General features: G+C 38.6%; 1 protein-coding gene across 5 annotated transcripts in view; it reads right to left on the bottom strand.

The window, feature by feature from the left end:
* Window positions 1-14,552, bottom strand: part of PTPRA (protein tyrosine phosphatase receptor type A) — a 194,314-nt gene that overhangs the window by 82,743 nt on the left and 97,019 nt on the right. For all 5 annotated transcript variants that reach the window (XM_043970062.1, XM_043970063.1, XM_043970060.1 and 2 more), the window contains one exon: window positions 5,196-5,265. In XM_043970062.1, the coding sequence (XP_043825997.1) occupies window positions 5,196-5,243 (48 nt within the window). In that variant the 5' untranslated portion in view covers window positions 5,244-5,265. The remainder of the gene's footprint in view (window positions 1-5,195; window positions 5,266-14,552) is intronic.

The raw sequence follows: 14,552 nt of genomic DNA, 5'->3' as shown, positions 1-14,552 counted from the left end.
TACTTCAGGCTGCTTACCACTGAACAGTTAATTCTAAACTTCACTATTCTCTCTCTTCCAAAAGAGAATTATGTTATAATAAATTACACTTCAGTGGTGGAAGCTAATGATATTTCTGGAGCATACCACGGTGGATCTCAGCTTATGACTATAACATTTTAGAGATTGAAAGGAGTTTAGAAATTATCTAGTCAAGTTTTATCCTTTTACAGATGGAGAAGATCAGGCCAGTGAGATTAAGTGACCAAGCCTCCCATGTAATAGGTAGCAGAACTGAGATGTGAACCCAGATCCTTTTACTCCAAATTAAGTGCTCTTCCCATTTTATGATGCTGATTGATAGAAAATGTTAAAGCTGGCTTCTAGTAGACTGATCACAATTGAGCTGACTACAATATTGGCTTTGCTCCTATTCATTGCTGCTTTTAAACACAAAGTTCTAGAGGGAAAGGAATGAGCAGAGATGCTTATTTATACAGGAAAAGTTAAAGAAAATGGAATCTCATATAGGCCCAAGACTGGAAGCAATGTAAAAAGTCAGTTGCTATTCCATCTATTCTGCCTCAGCATTTGGACTTTTTAGCTATGTTGGGGCCACACCCTCATTTTCACTATACCATAGGAGAGTTGGTCTTCTCATCTGAGGTTTCTACTCTCTTATCAGGCAATATAACATTGGATAGAATGTTTCATATGGAAAATTCAATTGCCATTAAACACTCATAGGCATGTTTCCTTAGTAAAGCTTGGCAAATGATATCACTGGTCTTCAGATTGTGACCATAAACTAGTCTTTCGATTCTTAAACTGTGAGTCTTGACCCTGTATGGGGTCACATAACTGAATGTGGGGGTAAAGAAAAATTTGACAACAGTAAAAGGTTATGTATACCTATTTAATATACCTATATACCCAGGGCAGCCTAAAAATTTCTCAGGTGAAAAGGGATCACCAGTGGGAAAAGATTAAGAAGCCCTGAATTAGACCATGATGATGATCTGGCAATGCAATATATGGTATTTTGAAAATAAATTTTACCTACCCAAGCCTTGTCTCAGAAAAGAATTGAGAAAATGGACCCCATCTGTGCAGAGGTGGGGTTTATGGGTTTGGACTACTGCACATACTGTCAGCTCTGGCTGACGTTACTACTTTATTCTGTTTTGTTTGTGTGTGTGTGTGTGTGTGTTTTTTAATTTGTTGCAAGGGAAAAGCTCACTGAACAGGAAACTGAATCTCTTTGGGACTCAGTTTCATCATCTGTAAAAGGAGAGGGTTGAATTAGATGGCCTTTATTGTTCCTTCTAGTTCTAGAGCTATAATCTCATGAGATTTTTAGATATAAGAGATAAAAGGGGCTGCTAAGTGGTGCAGTTGATAGAACACCAGTTCTGGAGTCAGGATGACCCAAGTTCAAATCCAGTCTCAGACACTTACTATGTGACCCTGGACAAGTCACTTAACTATGATTGCCTCCAAAAAAATAAAAAGAAAGAAAGAAGAGAGAATGTCAACAAACCTATCAATATAAAAATTTTTTTTAAATAAATCATATTCCCCAAATACAATACAAACATTGAAAACTGAAATAAAAGTAGGTTTCAGCACAACCATCAGTTCTTCTGATAAAAACCCATGGTTCCAGTAGGAATAAATAAAGCAAAGACAAATCAGGTGACATTTTTTTTGTTGGTTTTTAACTATACAAAATTACTTAAGAACTGGCCTAAATGCTTATACTCTACCAGTGATCTTTACCATCACCCTATGTTTTATCTGTAATTTTAAATGAATTCATATTTTAAATGTTCACAAACATTTATTTATAAAGAGGCTGTATTTCATGTGTCAGGCAGCAAGCTAGGTCCCATGGAGATGCAAAGACAAAGACAACAGTCCCTGTCCTCAGGGAACTTAAGGGGGTACACAACATGTACACTGATTAAGTCTGATATGAAGTAGGGAATGCTAAGAATAAAAGAGAAAAAAACAAAGCACCTCTAAGAGTACTTGAGGTAGAAAAGCACACAATCAGTTGGTATGTGAAAAGATTTAAATATAAACAAAGAAAAGGTAGCTGCTCTTGTTATCTTGCAAGAATCAGGCTCTTCTGACACTTCCAAGTCCATTCTACACATGCTCAGCCACCGGAAGGGCAGCTCCCTCTTATTTGCAGCTCCTCTTTATGGGAAGTCTTCACCCCGTTAAAATAGAAGCTCTCGAAGGGCAGGGACCTGTTTAGCATGTTTATATTTATATCCCAGCAATTAAGATAGTGCCGGCACACAGTATGTGCCTAACAAATGCTTGCTCATTTTCTATCATCTCTCAGAAGGCTTTGTATTTGAGCCTTAGACCTTTACATGTAAGAGAGCCACTGAAGTTTACTAAGCAAGGGAGTGACACAATCTGACATGTATTTTAGGAATATCACTTCACCAGCTATGTTAAGGACATATCAGAGAGATGAAAGATTTGAGACAGGAAAATAATTCAGAAAACTATTGCACTAGTCCAGGGGAGAAGTGACAAGGTTTAAACTAGCCTAGTGGTGTATGAATGAAAAAAAGGAAAGAGATTTGAAAGGTGTTGTCAAAGTAGAATCGATATAACTTGGTGACTGGATATGGAGAAGGGGCTCTGTGCAAACTGAAGTAAGAAGTTGAGGACCATAGAAAAGTGGTTGTAGGGAAGGAGGCCTGGTTAGAGTTCATAAATAGGAGCTACATTGAATCAAAAAAAATATAGAAGCTGGAGTTAGTACATAGATGTCTTAAGCCCAAAGTAGATCATTCTAGAGTAGAGGGGCTATGATAAAATAATGGGTTTTGGAACGCCCAAAGGCCCCAGCTGAGGGGATTGATTGGATTGACCCTGCTGATTGACTCACTTGGAGGTGACTTGATTGAAACCACACCTACCTGAGATGCTGGCTCTCAGGGGCTGGGTTCTCTGACCTTGGCACATTCTGTTCATGGACCACTCTCAAGTCTAGTGAACCAGTGGATTTGGGTGATGCTAGCCAATTAGCCTGGAGCAATGTGTAAGGACCACCTCTCCTCCAGAGGCAGAGAGCTTCCACTTTCAGTCTGTCTCTCAAACAGGCTTGTGGTGGACTTGGAGGAAGAAGCAGGCCAGACTGGAGCTCTAGGCTAGATAGGCCTTTTCTTTAACTTTCTGACCCAGGTGTTCTCTTTTTACTAATTCTTTGTATGCTTTAAAAATGCTTAATGCCACAACACTAGTGCTAAAGCTTCTAATTTATAAGTAACAAATCTATTAGAAACCCCAGCAAATTTTCCCCAAACTTGGGACAGAAATAAGGCGACCATACATTTAATTTTAAACATCGCAGGGCAAATTCAGAAAAGGTAACCCATATTAAGCTGCTTAAGATAAAGATGGCTGACATTTATACAGTGCTTTAAGGTTTACAGAGTATTTTATATGCAGTATATCATTTAATGCTCATAAAACCTTGTGGGATCTGACCCCAAGCCCCAGTATTATCAACGTTTTACAAATGAGGAAACTAGGGTGCAGAGACGATAGGTGACCTGCCCATCCATGGTTCCATGGTTAATAACTGTCAGAGGCAAGATTGCAGTCCTGCTCTATCCTTACCACAAGTTCAGCATCATATCCATTATACCCAGCTTCAATAGCTGATATTTATTTGTATCAACATTCAGCAAACAGAATACAGAACTGAGATCTACAGTGAGTAAAAAGGTTCTATTGGAGCTTCAGCCAAGCAGGCAGTCTTTGTCTCTCTGGACAATGCTCCTGGGAGAGGAGCTACAAAAGGGGTTAATTTACTGTGAGCTATTTCTTTCTAATTTCATCTTTTAACTGTAATAGGAGCCACAGTAGATTTCTGAGAAATGAAAAGTCATAAATAAAACACCACTTGAAGTTTCTTTTAAGAATAGTTTATTGTGAAAGTCATTTACTAAATGGTATCTAACAGAGAAATAGCTATTCTCTGAAGGGGCCAACTAACAAGAAACTGGAAAAGTTAATGCTTAGGAAAACCTGGCTCAGGAGGGCTGTTCTTTGAACACCATCTCTGTTTTTTCAGATGTCTGTAGCATGTCATCCTGGTACATGAAACCTAACTTGTTCTGGCATTTACAAACAGCACAGGGCAGAGTTTTTACTGAATCCTATACTCCCAATTAGGTAGGTGTAAGGCTAATGTAAATTATGAACCATCAATATTTGAAAATGTTTAACAAAACAGAAACATGAAAAAGTAGAACCTGAATTCTATAGTCAAGTTCTTGACTACTTGGCATACCCACAGCATTTTGAAATCTCTCTAGATATGACAACAACATTTTTTTTAAGTATTTTATTATTTTCCAGTTACATGTAGAGATAGTTTTCAACATTTTTGGTTTTTGGCAGGGCAATGAGGGTTAAGTGACTTGCCCAGGGTCACACAGCTAGTAAGCGTCAAGTGTCTGAGGCTGGATTTGAACCCAGGTCCTTCTGAATCCAAGGCCAGTGCTTTATCCACTGCACCACCTAGCTGCCCCCTGACAACAACATTTTAAAAATCCCTTAGTAGTTGAGGAAAGAGAAACTTATTTTTTCATTGTCTTTCATGTTGTGAAACTATATTCAAATATTATATTTTCCTGACAAAATACCTTGTTCTGGGAAAATTTTAAAGCAAAACTTAGTTCTCCCACATCTTCAATGCCCTTTTAGGCTTCTATCCATAGTTACTGGCTAGACAATGTCACTTAATCTCAGAGTCATGCTGTTTGACTCTCATAGAAGAATTTTTTAAAAAACACCAATATTTATAGCATTACATAGTATTTTAGATTTTACAAAGAACTTTACATAATACACATTACATATACATGCATATGTACACACAGAGTCAACTTTTTAAAACTGACATTTAAATTGTATCTTATGGTTTATAAAATGATTTACTTATCTTACTTATTTCATCTGACCCTCATCATAACCTCTTAGGGACTGGTCTGACCCCAAGTCACCTAGGCCTCACTATGTACTGAGGTGGGTACTACATGTATTATGTTCTCATTTCATGAAAAGTCTATTATAGGTCTTAGAAGCAGAAATAAAATTGAAGGTCAAAGGTTTCTGCTTTCTTTGTAATGACATTAACTTAACTGACAAAATTGCTTTTTCAATAGGAAATACATTTCCCCTACCTTAGTTATTGGAACAGCATCTTCCATTACTACCCATTGGACTTCCATAAAGGTTTTCTAGCCACACCACCTGCAATCAATAAAACATCCTTTTAGAGACACAAAACAGTCAGAGTTAAAAGCACAAGTAGATTCTTTGGGTACTAAAAAATCTCCCTGTAATGTGGTCTGCTATCACTGTCTTTCTTAGACAGAGTTCATACAGAGTCTTCAACAAACCACTTTAATTTCATTAGAAATCTTGAGACCTTCTGGCAGACACTGATTACCTAAATCTCTCGCCTCCTAAAATTTCTTTTGGAGCTTCAACATCACAAAGTACATCAGTCATGAACTGTCCTCTAGTACAGTATATTTCAGAATCACAGAACCCACACCGGATTAGCAATCTCCTCTACAACAAGTCCTCACTCATTCTCTAAAGAAATCATAATCTACTGACGCTACGCATTCCACTTCTGATTGGCTTCCATTTTTTAAAAGATTTTAAAATTAAGCCAAAAATCTTTTCTTTTTCACTACTAGTTCCTAGTGAAGGAAAGCAATGAATTTGGCCTTGTAGGCCCAAGCCTAGGTCAGAATACCATCTTTGTCATTTGCTGCATCTGTAACCTCGGGCAATTCCCTTTCTCTCTCTGGGCCTCAGTTTTCTCATTTGTATGATGAGGGAGCTAGAATAGATGACCTCGAAGTTTCCTTCCTTCTCAAAACCCTATGAATCTATACTCTATACTGTGAAGCATCTAGGTTCTGCCCTTAAAAATGTCTCGTTGGTAGGCTAAATGAATCCCATGTATGGAAGGGGCCTTGTCTGAGGACATCGAGACACCAGGTGGTAAACGTGCAGAAGGTGCAGTAGCTCAGCCAGGCAGGGAAAGCACAAGCCCGTGCATCTGCGGCCTAAAAACATCAAGTATTAGGCTTTAAGAACAGCTTCTCCTATTACGTTTTTATAATAGTGAACTTCAAGGACCAGGAGGCAGGATGTGGAGCAAGAGGTAGCAGCTGTCAGCTGAAATCAGAGGCTCCCAACTTTATTCTATTTTTGCTGCTTTTTACCTGCATGATCTCTGACAAATTGGTTAACGTTTTGGGCCTCAGTTTCCTCAACTGTAACACGGAGGGGAAGTTAGTTCAAATCATCTCTAAGGTCTCACACAACTCTAAGATCCTGTGATACTTTAAGTTGCAAAGGCAGATTTAGTAGTTTAATGTAAAGAAAACCTTCCTAAAAATTTGAGTTGTCCAAAAGGGAGATGGGCTCCCTCAGAAGCAACAGATTCTTTCTTTAATGGAAGCCTTCAAGCAAAGTCTAGATCAAAGCTTCTTAAACGGTTTTATTGAGATCCCATATGTGGTTGGATGTGGGGGTCATGAAAAATTTGGCAGTAAATATTTGATTTGTATACCTATTTTATACACCTATATGCCCAGGGTCATGTAAAAATTTGGCAGTAAATATTTGATTTGTATACCTGTTTTATACACCTATATGCCCAGGGTCATGTAAAAATTTCTCAGGGGAAAAGGGATCACAAGTGGAAAAAGTTTAAGAAGCCCTGGTAGAGATGACAAATCATTGGATTTGATATTGAGGGGAAAAAAAAAGATATTGAGGGAATTATTTTTCATGGATAGGCTTAACCAAATAGACTCAAGGGTCCTTCTCAACAATGAAATTCTGAGATTCTGTCAGATGTATTATGAACTCAAAATATGGAATTATAGAAAAATTAGAAAATTTTAGAAGAAACTTTAAACATTTTCTAGTATAACCCCCTCATTTTATGGATGAAGAAATTAAGGTCACAGAGAAGGGAAGAGAATAAGCATTATATACATACACACACACACACACATATATATATAGCAGGAACTGTGCTTTTACAAATATTAACTCATTTAATCCTCACAATTTTGGGAGGGAAGTGCCATTATTATCCCCATTTTGTAATTGTAATTAAGGAAACTGAGGTAATCAGAAGTCAAGTGACTCACCCAAGGTCACAGAGCTAATGGTTGAAGTGGATTTGAATTCAGGTCTTCCTGATTCCAGGTCCAACACTACTGTACCAGCAGCTGCCTCAGGCCATGGTCCTAATGAAAGAGCCTGGACTAGAGCATATGCTCTCTCAGCACAGCTCCTTTCACTGTCTTTGAATATAGGAAATACATTCATGGTCCCAGAAATATTTTATTAATGAAATTCTAAGAACTATCCAAAATCTACTCCCCAGAAGCTTCCATCTCACCATGGCAGGGGGATGATAATTAATGATTCAGAGAATATCAACTCTTTCCTCTTTGGGTTCTGACTGACTCAAGAATGGAATAGTACAGCTAGGTGGCGCAGTGAATAAAGCACTAGCCCTGGATTCAGGAGGACCTGAGTTCAAATCCAGCCTCAGACAATTGGCCACACTTACTAGCTGTGTGACCTGGCAAGTCACTTAACCTCATTGCCCCCACAAAAACACACAAAAAGAATGGATAGTAGACTGGTTAGAGGATGAAGAAGAGCCCATTACAACTGATGGTATCATAACACCCACCCATAACACAAGGAACTAACATATCAGATCACCCTCAATGGAGAAAAACAGAAAGCAAGTGGCAAAAAGGGAGAGTTTTGCTGCTAAGTTTCTCCCTCTCAAATTGTGATTTCAGCCAGTTCAATTCAGTTCAATTTAATTCAATAAGAATTTATTAAGCCATGTGCCAACTGAAGGGCAGCATGCTATCATGGACAGAAAGCTGGCCTGGAGCCCAGAAGACCTGGGTTCTGGTCCCAAGTTTAACACTGACCAGCTGGACCCTGGAAAAGACACTTAAATCTCTCAGTGTCCCAGGCAATTCTCTACAACTAAGTGGCACAGAAGGTTCCAATCTGCACTAGTGAATCTTCCTCACTGCCAGTCCTTCAAGACTCAATTCAAATCTCACCTTCTGGAGGCCTTTCCCTCCTCCCAAACCCATGCTGGAGCCTGCTTTCTGAGATTACCTTCCATCTACTCTCTATATCTTATATGTACATAATTATTAGCATGCTGTCTCCCCCTTTAGAATTTGAACTTCTGGAGGGCCTTTGTTTGTGTGCTAAACAAAAACTTGTTGACTGGTGTGAGAAATATCACTCCAAGAACTTCTGGAACTCAGCGTTGGTGATGTGTCAAAGGCTTATTTATTGTCATTCTCATGAGAATGGGCCACCCCTTGTCCATCTGGTGGGTGACCAAAAATGGAAGCTCATAGGCTGGTTTTTATCTCCTCTCATCCCTAATGTGAAATGATCTCTCCCACTTTTCACCATTATTTTGATTACTCAAGGGTTACAATCTACATGCAAAAACTAGGTAATCAGAACACAGTATTCCTTAGCCAATGGGGGAGGTGATACAGAGACAATTCTTCCATTCCTCCCTTATATGGACACAGCTCAGGAGCAGACCTAATTGCAACCAGCCCAGGGTTTCCCTGAATCATGTGATTTTGTTTGGGGGGAAGGTAGGAAGAGGAGACTTTTGGGGGGAACAGTGGGGCAATAAGGGTTGTTAAGTGACTTGCCCAGGGTCACACAGCTAATAAATGTCAAGTGTCTGAGGCTGGATTTGAACTCAGGTCCTCCTGAATCCAGGGCTGGAGCTTTATCCACTGTGCTACTTAGCGGCCCCCAAGACCTTTTTCTTCAAACAGATCCAGAGGAGTGTTAATTTGAATGGTGGCTATTATATTCTTGAGAGAAGACCAATCCCCATTTCCTCACAACTGAGTTCCCTAAAGTAATGGACAGGTTAAAAAATATGTGTTAGGCACTATATTAGATAATGGAGTTATAAAGACAAAACAGAAACAAGTCCTGACCTCAAGAAGCTGACAGTCTGCTTAGAAAAAGAAGGCTGTCTAGTGAGTTCAGTCTGAGAAAGGGTAGAAGCATAAGATGAAAAAATAATTTGGCCAGAAAAGCCATTATGAAAATAATGGCTCTTTGGCAGTAAAAAGCACCCCTTCCCCTAGGGCCAATCCCAACCTTGAGGATAGGGTCTTGTAGAGCATAAGTTGCACATTGCTCACAGTTGACAAAGGTAAAAGCCCTACCAAAAAAAAAGTTTCCCTTTCCAACTTACAGTCAAACACCAAGAACAAATCCAGCCTCAACTAGTATTTTTTTAATAATAAATATTTTTATTTAAAGTTTTGAGTTCCAAGTTCTATTCCTCCTTCCCTTTCTCCCCTCCCCCTCCCTGAGGCAGTAAGCAATCAGATCTAGATTATACATGTGCAATTACCTCATCTATCACCCCTTTTTTACAGGAGAATCAAATAGGCAATAAGACAGAGCTTAGCCATTCCTATTTTGAAACAAAAGCAATCTCTCACAGCTCCTTTTTAAAATGTAAATCAGAGGAAAAGTTCAGATCAATTCAACAGACATTATTAACGCATCTACTACATGGGGGGAATTACAAAATTTATGTATGGTGCAGTCCGTACCTTCACTGAGTGCACAGTCTAGTAAGGAGAAAAAATACCAAGACAACTGTTACACAAAATCCTAATACGTGTATTAGAGAGATATAAACCAGATTGCTTTCTGTCTTGGGGAGGAGAGAGGGAAGGGAGGGAGGGAGAAAATTTTGGAACTAAAAATCTTATAAAAACAAATGTTGAAAATTATCTTTACATGTAACTAGGAAATAATCAAATACTTTTATGATTAAAAAATAAAGATATGAAGGAGAACAAATAACCATCAAGCAAAGCAAATCCATACATTTATATCTCTAAAAAAAAAAAAAGAGAGATAAACAAGGTCCTCTGTGTAGTTAGAAGGGAAGAAAGTTTGTTCCTGGTAGGAGTTATCATAGAGAAGTGGCATTTAAATTGGATTTTAAGAATAGGTAGGAATTCAACAAGTGAAAGGAGACTCAGTGTCCAGTGTACATGCACTGGGTTTTACCAATTGGGTGCATTCACTTACATGGCTTGTTCATCTGGGATGTAGGTACATATAGTTCCTCTTTGGCAATATGTGATCAGAGGTAGACTTAGGTTATGAGAAGAGGAGGAACATGAGATAAAGCTGGAAAGAAAGCATGGCACCAGGTTGTGGAGGATCTTTAATACAGGATTGGGGAGATCTGAATATGTCTGTCAACAGCTTGAAAGAAGCCAAGGGATGGAGAAGACAACTCTGAACCAGGTGCTGAATTCATTTTGATTTGGGCCCTAGCAGACATTTGTGACAAGCTTCTCACTAGGGTAATGAAGACAGATCAAGTAAACCTTAGAGGAGGAGAGGTGGCTGAGTGGTGGGAGTAGAAAGTGGGTCTGGAAGTGGCCTCGACGGGCAAGTAGTCTCCCTTCTCTTTCTTTTGGTATTGTGTGTTTGTGGAAGTAAGAGAAAGTACAGGCAATCCTAGAGACATAGCCAGGGTGCAGGGTTTTCCAGAGAGTGCCAGTTTTCTATGAGTGAAAGAAGCTGGGAAAAGTGAAAGAAGTACAGTCCAAAGTCTCAAGTGAAAGAAGTTTGCTAGCTACAGAAGAAGGGGTTAGGGGGAGGGGGAGAGAAGAGAAGGGGTGTGTGTGACAACATTTAAAGTACCAATACCGCTTTCATTGTTTTAAGAGGAAAATAATTTATAAAAACTTGTTTAATTTTAGTGCAACCGAGTGTATCCTGACATGTTCTAGATAGCCAGCTGCTTCTCCTTATGGTTTCTATTTGTGAAATATGTACTAGCTTCTTCTCAGTGCCTCAGTAACTTATAAGGATTAAATCTTTAGTTAGAATTTATTGATTAGTAGATTTTTGAAATAACCAGAAGGGATCGCTTTCTTTTCCCCATGAAAGGACAACTGAGAGAATAATTTATCAGTTATGATTTGAGGGAATATGATGTCTACTTCTCATTTCCTCTGCTGGAGCCATTGTTCTTTTTGTCATTTGCTTTTCTTTTTTTCTCCCTTTCTTTCCTTTTAAAAAGACACTCCTGGAACCCAGTGTTTCGGGGTGGTTTTTTTGGTTTTTTTACCTTCTAATATAACCTCCTGGCTTTCTCATGATCTATTCATGCATATCCATCATCCTTTCTCTTTTAAGTGCCTCCTTTCTCTCCTCAGTAACCTCTCAAATCTTATAGCAAAAGAAAACTTCAAATGAGCAAAGCATATACTACTTTGTTAAGAAAAAGGTCAGGAAGTCATTCAGAACTTCATGATTGGACCTGGTTCCCTGATTTTTGTATTTGACAAACAATGGTGTCTGTTACTCAATCTGTTTTGCCTGTCTTAAAGGAGAACTCCAGGAATACAAGGAATTACACATTCCTCAGCTTCACATCGTCTGTAACCAAGATCTTCTATAGGTCATATGGATAGCAATTACTCAACTGGAGCAGGAAGAAAATAGATAGAACCATATCGTAGACAGTGGGGTGGCAGAGAAGAGAAACGAAAACATCAACCCTCTAATCAGAACATGGTGAAGAGTATTGGGTGGAATTCTGGAAGTCAGTTGTAGCAACAGACCTCTTTCCCTCTTGGGACCTCACTCCCTCAATTCTAAAGTGAAGAGAGAGAACTAATCTCTCATGGTCAACCTTTCTGCGAAATCCCTGCCAGGGATTTTGTGTCAGGATGTACACAGCACAGTGTGAAATTTCATTAGGAGAGGACAATATTTTCTTACTGATGTAAGAACTCTGAAGCTTCTGATACCAGTGATCACCTTCTCCTGGATACTAACTTCTCTCCAGATTCTTGTCTGTCCTACTTCTCTTCCTACTCATCTGGACATTCCTTCTCAATCTCTTATTGGAGATCTTTAAAGATAGTGAAGTGGCACAGTAAAGAGAGTGTTGGACCTGAGTCAGGAAGATGGGAATTCAAATCCAGCATCAGACTTCAACTAGCTATGGAACCCAGAGCAAGTCACTTCACCTGTTTTCTTCAGTTTCCTCATCTGCTAAATGGGGATAATAGCACCATCTAACTCCCAGTGTTGTTGTGAGGATAAAATGACATAATATGTATAAAGTGCTTTGTAAATGCTATTATTGTTTTCCCTGTCACGAATCTTGGCTTGTGAGATATCATAGTACAGTTGAAATGGCACATAAGTGCTTAATAAAAAGTTTGTTAACTGACTATGAAGTAACTTAAATTCTGCAGGGTCCTCATTGCCATTTTTCTTTCATATTTTACTTTCAGAAATTGTGGTGAAACCTCCATCTTTTCTCATTTTGCAGGATCACCACAGAAGAGCGGGCATATTGCCAGGGTGGGAGTATTCCTTATGCTTTAGTATGGTGTAAATAAGTAATCCTTCATTTATATCATCCCCAGAGGGCTGAGGCATATTGCAAACACAGCTTTACTGTCGGTATGCTGTTTAAATCGACATTATAATTGTGCCGAGTTTGTACAAGTGTGTTAGTAAGCTTTGTTGTCTTGATTAGAATTTCCTTACTCGATCCTCTGGCACTGGAAAATTTTGAACCATATGAACAATAGCTATTGACTAACAGCAGAATGGAACAGGAAACCTTGGACCAAATCTGGGTCACACACAACAGTTTGCCACAAAATACCCATGTTTCTTTTGTAAAGAATATGCATAGTCCAGGCATAAGTTCTTTCATTAAATAGTGTACTAGATGGTCTTGAAAATAATTTGTGAACATGTAAGAAGTCAGTATAATTGGATTCCTATTCAGAAACTTGCAAAGAAAGTGGAATTTTATTAATCCAGTCAATGTATAAGCCTTTACTAAACACCTACTGTATTCTAGGAGCAAGAGATACAAATATGAGGAATTTTAAAACCTTATTCACTTATGTTCCAGTGGTAGAGACAATATATAAGTATGTAAAGTATATAAGTATAAGGTCATATACTTTATAGTTACATTCTTTATATAAGCATATAAAGAAAATAAATACAAAGTATACATAAAACTACCTTGCTGCACCTTTGCTTTAACTCAGCCAAAACTAGGAATGTGATACCTTTATTTCACCATCACCTGTAACTGTTCTAGAATTCTGAAATTCTTCTCTTGGAGCACAGCTCCTAACTTTCCAGCTCTCACTCTGTCTCATTCCACACAAATGTCATTGCACCTTCACCTTCTGGTCAAATCTTCTAGTCACTCTACCCCTCCCTGTTCTCCCAATATAGCTCTATTCTGGCCTTACCCTTTGCAATCTTGCCCCTAAGGTTGACACAGCCATTGCCATGTATCAAATCTCTTGCCTGCTTCCATCAACAAACCAACAAGCAGTACTGGGCACTAAGCTAAGTACTGGGAACACATATATATAAATGAAATGGTCCCTGTCCTCAAGGAACCTACATTCTATGGTGGGAAAAATGTACACATGTAAGTATACACAAAATAAAAGGAAGGGAATGAGGTAGCAATTGAGGAGATCAAGAAAGGTCTCATGTCAGAGGTGACCTTTGAGCTCTGAAGGAATATAGGGACTGCAAGAAGTGAAAGTTAGGGTGGAGTCTACTCAGGCATGGATGGGGCCTGGCTGAGAAGGGAAATGGAGGAGCAGAGCAAGGCCAGTTTGGCTTGGAATGTAGAGCATATGAAAGGGAATAATGCAGAATAACCTTGGCAAGGTAGATATGCCTTCAAATGCCCAAGCAGTTTGTAAGTGAGGTAATAAAACACTGAGCTTATTAATCAGGGAAAAGAAATAGCCAGAACAGTGCCTGATGGGAAAACTGGATAGCTATCTGTCCAAAATTAGGCTTAGGTCAGTACCTTATAACATGTACCATAATAAACACAAAATGGATACAAGATAATAATGAAGTTAATAACTAGCATTTTTATATTGCACCAAGGTTTGTAAAGTACTTTACAAATATTATCTCCTTAACAAGAACCCTGGGAGGTAAATGCTATTAATATCAACATTTTACAGGTAAGGAAACTGAGACAGATAGAGGTTAAGTGCCTTGTCTAAGGTCACACAGCTAGAAGTGTGTGAGACAAGATTTGAACAGAGGTCTTCCTAACTTCAGGTCCAGCACACTACCTACTGTACCACCTACCTGCTTCTACATAAAGATCATGCCATACACAAATTAGAAGAGAATAAGATAAAGTCTTTTTTAGTTATGTCCAAGGGATAGATTCTTAAGCAAACAAAGGATAGAGGAAATCACAAAAGATAATTTCAATAAGATGAAATTGAAAAGGTTTAGCAATACAAAATTAATATAGCAAGAACAAAAGGGGAATAATAGACTAGAAAAAATCTTCATATGAAATATCAGTGAAAAGGATCTAATATCCAAAATTAATAAACAACTAACCAAAAAAAATAAGAACAAAAGCCATT

This window comes from Dromiciops gliroides, chromosome 6 (genome assembly GCF_019393635.1).
Source record: "Dromiciops gliroides isolate mDroGli1 chromosome 6, mDroGli1.pri, whole genome shotgun sequence".
Classification (NCBI taxonomy): Eukaryota; Metazoa; Chordata; class Mammalia; order Microbiotheria; family Microbiotheriidae; genus Dromiciops; species Dromiciops gliroides.
The sequence above is the reverse complement of the archived record's forward strand: the minus strand, read 5'-3'. Positions and strand labels throughout refer to the sequence as shown.